Genomic DNA, 10,948 nt, shown 5'->3' on the forward strand with positions numbered 1-10,948 from the left:
CCCCTCTCCCTCCCCTGCAAGAGGTCGGTGAAGGGAGAAACTCGATGCAACCACTGAAGTAGCGCTGTGGGTTTCCCTGAACCCACCCCGTCGTTAGAGAAATAAACAGTAAAAACCCTCTTTCAAATGTATGGGTTCAGACAAACCCGCATCGTCGTTAGAGGAATAAACGGTAAAAACCCTCTTTCAAATGTATGGGTTCAGACAAACCCGCATCGTCGGGAGTGTGTAGTCAAAAGCGGCATCCGGCAAAGGTTAATACACCAGTTAACAGTTCCGCGGCCATTTTAGATCTCGCACATGCGCACTTCTTTTATCGCGAGCAGATTCGACCTATTTCCTTTTCCGGGTGATGCGCATATCGTTTTTCGGCATGTTTATGTCTTTTTATATTTAGTCAAGTTTTGACTAAATATTTTAACATCGAGGGGGAATCGAAACGAGGGTCGTGGTGTATGTGCGTGTGTGTGTGTGTGTGTCTGTGTGTGTGTGTAGAGCGATTCAGACTAAACTACTGGACCGATCTTTATGAAATTTGACATGAGAGTTCCTGGGTATTTGAAAAAGCAACGAGTGTAAATCTGGTACGATACAGCATACCATGTTGTATTGTGTTTATCCTACATACTGTACTTATGTGTATCGAAGCAGCTAAATTGAAGACGCTTGTTTTGGAGTCGATCTCTTCTAAAGCCTCGTGCAATCTATTACGTCAAAGTAAAGAAACGTCACTATGAAAGTGTGGCGCGACGTGATAGTTCTAGAAATTCATCGAGGGTAATTAGCGAGCGCATTTTTTGTTTCTATAATGACGTTTGTCTCGGAGACTTTGGCATCATAAGCAGTGGAATAACAGGTCCCTGCCAGACTTGCTTGACATGACCTCATTTACATGATATACACACGTGTGATTTGAACGATTATGATCTCATGAGTGTCTCTCTCAAGAACCTTTACACACACACACAGCAAACAGAACAGCAACCAGACCAAAAATGGTTCAAACGATTTTATTTCCAATGAAAGATTACAGAGCAGATCGTTTTAATCCAAACAACCCATTGGTCACGCAAACTAATTTATCAAATAGTAACCACAGGCCAGTTAAGTGGCTAGAAGCCGTGAAAATTGTACTTCAAGCTGATACGCTCAACAACTCTATATAATGTCTTCATGGTGTACTGGCTCAAGATGGTAGATATTTCAGCATCTGAAAAGGTGTTCATTACTGGCCTGAAGGAACGGGTCTAGCAAATTAATATCACAGTCAATGTTGGTGAAATAAAAATCAATTGCAAAAAGAATTATTAAACTTCACAAAAAGCATCCGTTCACGCTTTGTGTTGATGTTTCATGCGCGAACTACGATGCGTTTAATAGTTTGCTATTTTAGTTGTTTTTACCATTCTAATTTCGAATGTGGAAAAAAAAGTTAGCGATGGTTTTACAACGAAAGTGATGAACTTCTATTAGGTGGGTTTTTTTTACCTAGCACCATTCCACTGTCTTTTTTTTTAATTTTGTTGTTTTTTTGTGTGTTTTTTTGTTAGTTTTTTGTTCTTTTGTGCTTTTTATGCTTTTTCTTTATGTTTTATTGGATTTTTTTTCTTCTTTTATCTGGTTTTACTTCTTTTTTCCTTTTTCCATTGAGCTTACAAACAATCTTAAAACGGACGGAATTTTGAGGAGTATGGCTCTATTATGCGAATTATTAAAAACTCGTTAAACAACAAAAAGTATTAAAGCCTTTATCCACGTTTTCAATAAACTAAATCAATTTTCTGCAAATGAAAGACTTTGTGCCAAGTTTATGAATGACAATTTCATAAGATTAGAGTAACAAGAAAAATCTCCACCTTGGCAGTAACACATTTCATGAATTAACGAATGTCACCCCCACCCCCCTCCAGGCTGTAACAAAGAAAACTCTGAATTTCAGGGACCCCCCCTCCCAACCCCTGTAACAAACAAAAAAGGCTCCGATTTTCACAGGAAAAAAAAGATCCCCCACTGGACGTAACAAAGAAAATTCTCTGTATGTCAAAAAATCTCTCCCCCCCCCCCCCCCCCCCCCTCCTGGAATCAACAAGAAAATCCTCAGAATTTGACAGGAAAAAAATCACCCTTGCATCAACAAGGAAACCCCACTCAATTTCACGGGAATTGCTGTAACAAGCCTCTGAATTTCAAAAACCACCACCCCCCCCCCCCTCCTTCCCTAGCTTGAACCAGTAACATCCTATAAGTCAGTATGACTTCTATGCCCGCCCCTTTCAACCACCCCTTGCTAATAATGTTCCCCTTTATTGGGTATCTCAAGAAAGGAGTGACAAATGACGGTGGATGTTGCACAATTTAGCCCTCAGCTTATTGCACCAAATAAACAAAAGTGACATGTTGGTCACACGTGGCTACTTTGATATTTTTGGCCATAATGAAGTGAACATAGTAAAGCAACGACCGTATCCAGCGTACGTTACGTGGCCCGCGGCTCTTCCATACCGTCAACAAAGCGGACATCTATTTCTTTCAACCTATAAATCTAACGAAGATTCGATTCCCTCCTGTGTAAATGTCAAATATTCTACACGTCTCTCTCTCTATGTGACTCTCAAGTCTTTTTTTCCTTTTTTCTTTTCGTTTTGTTCGTTCATGAAACCGAGAAGCTCTTCCTCTCCCCAAATCGGCGTTCTTTGGGATAGTTTCCTTTCATAAATGATTTATCACACTATTATCTCATTCTATTATCTCATTCAGAATTCGGTGTTAAATTATGACTGAAGACAAGCAGTGATGTGATGGCGTCATTGGTGGTTACGTCACGCCGGCTGTAGGACGGTTCGCTGAAGCTGATCACGTCTGCATTGCCGCGTTGGTGATAATGGCGGTGTTGGTGGTGGTGGTAGTCTCGTGTGGTGATGCTGTGGTTGTGCTGAAGATGTTTGAGGTGCACAGATTGCCCGGACTGACTCAAGGCGAAAGGCTGGCTGAATCAGACATGAAAATAGAAAATCGTCAATTTCGTTAAGTAAATTTGTAAATTTACTGTTCACCTGGGGATTTTGTCAATTTTCTAACATTTCTAGGAAATGGGCTGGGGAATTTGTACATTTACTGAAACATTTCAAGGCAAACAAAGTGCTGTTTTGATTGAATGAAACCCGTTTATTTAGTTTATACAGCAACACAAAACTTAAACAAGAAGAGCAAACGCTCGATCGAGTCACTTTCGCAGTTCTGAATATTATATGAGGCATCAGATGGACAGGAAGAAATTGCTATTCACAACACAATACAGATGTAAATAATTTGATGTAAAGAATAATCCTATAAAGTTTGAATCAAATCCGATGAATAGTTTCAGAGATATGATATTTCAATTTTTTTCCTTCAAGACATACCTGTGACCTTGAAAAAGGTCAAAGGTCACCAAAGCAGACGTCAAAGTGTAGAGGTCACTGGGAGTCACGTTCACATAAAATTTGAGCCCGGTCACTTTTATAGTTTCCGAGAAAAGCCCAACGTTAAGTTGTGTGTTGCCGAACAGAAAAGGCTAGTTATCTCCCTTGTTTTTCTGATAACGTTCGTAAAAGGCTACAGATGTAAATACTTTGATGTAAAGAATAATCCTACAAAGTTTCAATCACATCCGATGAACTTTGTCAAAGATATAAAATGTCTAATTTTTCCTTTGACGCTGACCTGTGACCTTGAAAAAGGTCAAAGGTCAACGAAACCACGTTAAAGTGTAGAGGTCATTGGAGGTCACGACTAAACAAAATATGAGCCGGATCGCTTTGATAGTTTCCGAGAAAAGTCCAACGTTAAGGTGGTGTCTACGGACGGCCGGCCGGCCGGCCGGACGGCCGGCCGGACAGACTAACACTGACCGATTACATAGAGTCACTTTTTCTCAAGTGACTCAAAAATGTTATCACTTTTTATTTTAACCCTGGTTAAGGGCAGACACCACAGTGAAAAAGGTGATTTTTTTGTTCCATGGTCATTCCCATTTTCTTTCTGATTCTGCATTTTGAACCTCTTCTGGTTACTCTGATGTATTTATTTTAGATCAGAATGAATCATAAACAGTCAAAACGGGTAAATAAACAATGTATGTGTATGCAATTATGTATTAAAAAACACAAAATAGCTAACAAAATGAGCATGTTTCGGAGTTGACTGTGAGTTAAAAAAAACATCGTCAAGCGTGGTCACGTTTGTATGACTGGGAGGAGTTGTCTTTTCTTTGCGAAGTTGGTGGATGACACACAACGGGAATTTCCGTTTACGGATTTCGCGCCGTTTGTAACAGCAACTGTGAAAGACATTCCAATGAGCCGAAGAGAACCGATGAAGATTCCGGAAGATTCCGTATGAACAGTTTTCGGTACTGACCAATCGAATCGCGGATATTAAACTTCGTTTATGCTCGGTCTAGGTTCGGTTCAATTCGGCCTTCCCAGAATGCAGTATTCTTGATTTCCGCAAGAGCTTGCCAAAGGCGATGTGTAGCACCTTCGGCTGCGATTTTTCTTGGATATCTTTCTTGAAACTTCAGTTGGTCACAAGTTTTGCCCCGAGTTCAGTGCTAGACATGCTAATGAGAAGAAAATCGGGTAGATTCAGGTCAGTTACAGAGGCTCGCGTGACAGAAGTTTAAACAGAAAGTCTGAATCGATAGCGTCGTCTGCTATTGCTACGAACGAATCGGAAGAACAAGTGCGTGCATTTTACTTCTTCGAGAAGGGAAATTGGCAGGAAACTATGCTTCTTCACTTGAGATGGGATGGAGCAAGAAATCACCAACGGTGGTGTACGTGTGAAGCATGTTTCCATGAGTGTTTTGAACCAGGACTTATTTTAGAGTTGCGGAGCGGACTGCCGCGACGGTAGATACGGACTACACGGAGTTCGCCATCTCTGACAACGAGAAGGCAGGCCTTGTGGTAATCTTTTCTCCGGAAAAAAAAGCAAAGCAAATAAACCGTTTACAAGAAGAACAATCAATACGAAAATGACTTTGTTCAGCCATGGTGCAACACCAGGCATCTCCGGGGAAGTCTGGTGCAGTTGAATACTAGCGCAAGGAGAGCAGGGAAGATGCCAAGCAGCAAATGAGCCGGTTCGGTATGTATTTGTTTTCTTCTTTTAAAAAATATATTAGTAAATACAATTTGTTGGTTATGTGTGCGGCTCTGGCTCTGTGTTTGTGTGTGTGTGTGTGTGTGTGTGTGTGTGATTGTTGTGCTGAAGTACAGAATCAAAGTAACAACATCCTGATGCAAAGAAACTGAATAGGATGCACAGTCTGTTATGGGTTGCTACTGTGAAGCTTGGTGGTCACCAGGTTTGTCAGTGTTGGGGAAAAACATCTGTTCTTTGCTCATTTATTTTCTCAAGTATAATAGCTTCCTCCTGTGATCACAGGTGTTTTTTTTATAGCATAAACAAACATGCATTCGCATGTCCCAGTGAGTGAACATTGCAGACCATAATTTATTAAGGTTTCTGCATGCGATGGATGTGCAATTGCTGTAAACCAGACCGTTCACTAGCTCTCAACCACCTCAGCACCATTCACATGTTTTTTCAACAGCTATTCATCACTGCTTGACTGTCAGCACTTACATACGCATGCGCACAAATAGCATCTTATTACATAACAATACCTTTTTTAAATGGGGGGGGGGGGGGGGGGGGGGTTATATATGTAAATAGCAGTATTTGGGTTTTTCTTAGACATATTAATTTAGAATTTATGTTTGTCTCTACAGATGCAGAGGTGGAAGCTGGAGAGGAGCTTCCGAAGTGCCCATGGCATTGCAAGGCAATTTACAGAAATCAACCCAAATATTGTTGTATAAAAAATAAAGGACACTGTTAAACGACTCACTGACTATTCAATTCAAGTCCAAAAGAGGTCCAAGACAAGCGGCTCGACTGGTAACAAGTTGGGAATTATGAATGGGCATACTTTATGCAGCGTGCGCATTACTGATGAGAGTTGATCATTGCGACCTCGGAACAGGTTATTTGGTGCTTGCGGAACACTGGTTTTTTTTCTTTTTTTGTTTGTTGAATTTAGTTTTTGTTTTTCTTATGGAATCAAGCAAGAATTGATTTCAGAGTCAGCGTTGTTTTGTTACATGTAGGTAAATTTTTGTGTACAATAATTCAATTTTCTTCACGTTTTGTGCATTTTCTCAAAACTACATTTATGTCACTTCAAAAGCCTGAGTCATGTTTTCTAATAAACTTCCGTTGTTGAAACTTTGCATACATCTTAAGTAATATATTTTCTCAAAAATGTTCAGAGAATATTGTGGAATTTGTGTGTGTGTGAGAAGTTATATAATTTTTTGTGATGTTTTTTCATAAAATTCAACATCACTCATTTTTATCACTAATATCTTTTTTAAGAATTGACAGATCAAAAATATTCTCTGAACAAATTTTTGGCATTGTATTAAAGTACACATAACAAGCTTCAAAACAAAATTCCATGCAGTTTTATAAAAGCCTTACTATTTTGAAAATGTGCTGTTTGGCGGCCATCTTGGATTGCTACCATGGCAACCGACTGTACAATTTTATTTTTTTTACTATTTTCTAAGGAGATAGACTGAATACTTTAATTCTAAAAAAAAATTAGACTCGAGAGTTATTAAACACAAAAAATCACTCTGAACACTGGTGTCTCCCCGAGATGAAGGGAACATTATTTACTTATGGAGGGTGTTGCTTACAGCTTCAAAATCAATCTACTGTGCTGATTTTTCATGTCAAGAGATTCATTTTGATTGTTCATATATTGGGTTTTGTGTTAGTGTATCCCTAGATTATATTGTTACAAAGCGTATGTTGTGTTGTCATAAATGTATGTGTTCTATTTTTTCTTTTTATATTAAGGTTAATATATATATATATATATATGCATTCATTAAATGCATTCAGTGTTGAACTATTGGGTTTTATTCATAGTATTAGTTAATTTGGAAAGCGCTGAGCAAACATGAACACCATGAACATTCTTCTTCTTCTTTGTTCATGGGCTGAAACTCCCACGTTCACAAATGTTTTTGCAGGAGTGGATTTGTATGTGTATGGCCGGTTTTACCCCGCCATTCAGGCAGCCATACGCCGATTCCGGGGGATCTAGAGAGGTTCAAAAGGAGGAATTCCTCCAAAAGAAAGAAGATTGTCATACCTGTGGCTGTCCAGGGGTGGTGGTGGTGGGGTCATCACTCCTGGATGGAGGGGGTCTGTCCAGGCCCTGTGGTCACCACCTCCTTGGCCTGATGGGCGTGCAGTACGGCCACTGCCTCCTCCACCTGTGTACAAACACACACACACACACACACACACACACACACACACACACAAACTAAATTACCCCAGACACTAAGCTGTGAGCTAAAATCAAACAGTGACGGCATATTTTGATGAAGTGGAGAGTTATTCCTTGTTGGATATTTTTTAGTAGTGATTGATCTTCTGCAGCAATCATTTTCCTGCTGTGACCTTGAAATGTGAAAACAGTCTCATCAATACCTACAAGTGTGTGAAATTTGGAGGCTCTATCTTCAAAAACATCAGAGAAATCGTCTAGTTTTTAGGAACCGGACATGACCCCACTGTGATCCCAACATTTGACGACAAGTCGAGGGTCAACCAAACTTGGGTCATGTCAGGAGGACATCAAACCATAGAAGTATGCAAAGTTTCAAAGCTCTAGCTTCAAAAGCATCCCAGATAACCACCGTTTACAGGGGTTTTTTTTGTCTACAGACGGCCGGACGGCCTAACACTGCTCATTCCTAAGACTCTCCAGGGCTGGGGTGCATGAACCGAAAGTGGGTGCCACCCAAACGGGAGAAAACAAATCGCGGGTTCTGATTCGTTGAAATCTCAACACATCTCAGTTTCTAACACTGCGGGTGGCTCCCGTTTGGGTGGTAACTTTCTCGTACACCTCACCCCAGATTACTCAGGGGAGTCAACAAATCATTTGATTGGATTTCCACTGACCTTGGCCTTGAGCGACTCGTGGGACTCGAGCATGTGGAGCAGCTCGGAGTTGTCGATCTCCAGGAGCATGCCGGTGACCTTGCCCGCCAGAGAGGGGGACAGGCGGCGGATGAGGGGGAAGAGTCGCTCGCCCAGCATCTGCTTCTGCTCCTGGGGCGGCGCGGAGGCCAGCATGGCGGCTGTCAGGGGCTCCCCAAGGTTGCCGTTCACCACCACCGTGCTCTGCTAGATGGAGGGCAAGACTTTGTCAGGTTTAGGGCAAGACTTGGTTAGGTTTAGGGCAAGACTCAGTTAGGTTTAGGGCAAGACTGTGTTAGGTTTAGGGCAAGACTCCGTAAAGGCCTTCCTGAATTGAGCCCAAATTTCACTTTGCAAAGTCTTTTTCACCAAAAATGCAGTGCCAAAGCTTTGTACAAAGAGCTTTGTGCAGTAGATTTCGCGAATTAATATCCAATCAATATCAGGCTTTAGGTTTTGGTCTCTCCAACTATAGGTCAACTGATCTGAGAGGACGTTATACTCTAATATTCAGTCAGACTCACACACTCAAACTCACCTGCTGGGTGACGGTGGTATACTGCACGGTCTGTGTGGCAGAAGGAGGGGGGTTACGGATGTGGGGGGCCAGCTTGTAAGTCGTGCGGGGCGGGGGGACAGGCTGGGGTGCGGTGGGGGTGGCGCGGTGCTGAGAGGGAGGGGGGACGCCGGGGGAGTTGGTGGATGGCTGTCCCATGATGGCACGTGCGTTGGCAGAGGCGCGAGGGGGGAGGGGGGACTGGGAGGAGGGGGGACCACGGGCCCTGGGCGCGTTGCCTTGAGGGGTCACTGCCTGGTAACCTGCACACACAAAATGGTGTCATCAGCCTCTTTGTTTTCTTTTTTTTCCCCATTGGTTTAAACAAAACTGTATTCAAAATTCATCACATGAAACAACATAAAGCGTTAAAGGCTTACTCTTTGTGGTGAAAAAAGTTGGGCTCACCAGATGTAAAAGGCCCACTCCGCCTTGTGAAAAAAGTTGGGCTCACCAGATGTAAAAGGCCCACTCCGCCTTGTGAAAACTGTTCGCCTCACTGTCTCAGATCGGGACAGGCTTTCTTTCACATGGGATAAGACCATCATATACCAACAGTCTACACCCTGACTTCTTTCACATGGGATAAGACCATCATATACCAACATTCTACACCCTGACTTCTTTCACATGGGCATCATATACCAACAGTCTACACCCTGACTTCTTTCACATGGGATAAGACCATCATATACCAACATTCTACACCCTGACTTCTTTCACATGGGATAAGACCATCATATACCAACATTCTACACCCTGACTTCTTTCACATGGGATAAGACCATCATATACCAACATTCTACACCCTGACTTCTTTCACATGGGCATCATATACCAACATTCTACACCCTGACTTCTTTCACATGGGCATCATTTACCAACAGTCTACACCCTGACTTCTTTCACATGGGATAAGACCATCATATACCAACATTCTACACCCTGACTTCTTTCACATGGGCATCATATACCAACAGTCTACACCCTGACTTCTTTCACATGGGATAAGACCATCATATACCAACATTCTACACCCTGACTTCTTTCCGTGGCGAGTTGGAATGTTTGGATGAATTCATTTCCGACATGAATTCCACATCAACAACAAACTTTTTAAAAAAAACACGATGTGTACAAAGATCACCAAGGCTGTTCCATTGTTGGTATGTGACCAAGTGGAGGGCTCTTCTTCTTCTTCTTCTTGTCGTTCGCCTTTAAACTTGGAGTCCAACTCTGGATATGAAGCTGGTGGTCTTATGTAGAGCCTCTACAGGTCCATTCAGCTTCTCGTGGAGGGTCGTCGGCCTGGTCCAAATATCTCTCTTCATGGGATGGAGATGGTCTTATCCGACATAAAAAAAAAAGCCCTGGGCAGATCCGAGACGGACAGCCAATGTGTCTTCACGGGAAGGACTTTGCCTTCAAACACTAACTCGCTGCGTTTTACGCCCCTTCGACCGTCAACCCCCCACCCACCCCCACCCCCAGGTAAACCTTCTTCTTCTTTCTTTGTTCATTGGCTGAAACTCCCACGTTCACTCATGTTTTTGCAGGAGTGGATTTTGACGTGTATGTCCGTTTTTACCCCGCCCTTCAGGCAGCCATACGACGATTCCGGGGGAAGCATCCTAGGTATTTTAGTGTTTCAATAACCCACCGAACGCTGACATGGATTACAGGATCTTTTCCGTGCGCACTTGGTCTTGTGCTTGCGTGTACACACGAAGGGGGATAATTAAGGCACTAAACCTTCAAGATGATGTTGCAATACCTGGCGAGTTGTGCTGCTGCGAGGCCCTGGTCTGGTTCTGCCAGCACTGCTGGCCGCGGACCTGAGGCATCTGGGCAGGGGCGAAGAACCCTCGCTGAGCCTGAGGAACTTGTGGGATGAAGTAACCCGCCCCGCTCGGCTGGAACATCTGGTTGCTGTATGGCTGTTGGGTCTGTAAACGTGATATGCATTCACTATAGCATGGGAAACCAACTTGCTCAAGATTGTTGGTATTTACTTGTGGACAGAGGGCAACATTATAAACTATAGTGTTTGAAGATTACATGAAGCCTCAATCTAAAACTCCCAATAGTTTCAGAGATATAGAAATTTGTGTGAGGCATTTACTTGTTGACAGAGGGTAACATTTTCTATTATGGTGTTGAGGATAACACAAAGCCTCAATCTAAAACTCCCAATAGTTTCAGAGATATAGAAATTTGTGTGAGGCATTTACTTGTTGACAGAGGGTAACATTTTCTATTATGGTGTTGAGGATAACACAAAGCCTCAATCTAAAACTCCGAATAGTTTCAGAGATATAGAAATTTGTGTGAGGCATTTACTTG

General features: G+C 42.3%; 1 protein-coding gene across 6 annotated transcripts in view; it reads right to left on the reverse strand.

Annotated features, from left to right (window-relative positions):
- Positions 1 to 2,206: 2,206 nt before the first annotated feature.
- LOC138979723 (polyadenylate-binding protein 4-like) overlaps positions 2,207 to 10,948 on the reverse strand; it is a 17,582-nt gene continuing 8,840 nt past the window's right edge. For 4 of the 6 annotated variants that reach the window (XM_070352464.1, XM_070352465.1, XM_070352461.1 and 1 more), the window contains exons 8-12: positions 10,380 to 10,551; positions 8,588 to 8,868; positions 8,032 to 8,256; positions 7,211 to 7,334; positions 2,207 to 2,987 (exon numbers count right to left, since the gene is read on the reverse strand). In XM_070352464.1, coding sequence (XP_070208565.1) covers positions 7,245 to 7,334; positions 8,032 to 8,256; positions 8,588 to 8,868; positions 10,380 to 10,551 — 768 coding nt within the window. In that variant the 3' untranslated portion in view covers positions 2,207 to 2,987; positions 7,211 to 7,244. The remainder of the gene's footprint in view (positions 2,988 to 7,210; positions 7,335 to 8,031; positions 8,257 to 8,587; positions 8,869 to 10,379; positions 10,552 to 10,948) is intronic. The other 2 variants (XM_070352463.1, XM_070352462.1) reach the window with 2 other exon arrangements.

Source organism: Littorina saxatilis, linkage group LG11, assembly GCF_037325665.1.
Source record: "Littorina saxatilis isolate snail1 linkage group LG11, US_GU_Lsax_2.0, whole genome shotgun sequence".
NCBI lineage: Eukaryota > Metazoa > Mollusca > Gastropoda > Littorinimorpha > Littorinidae > Littorina > Littorina saxatilis.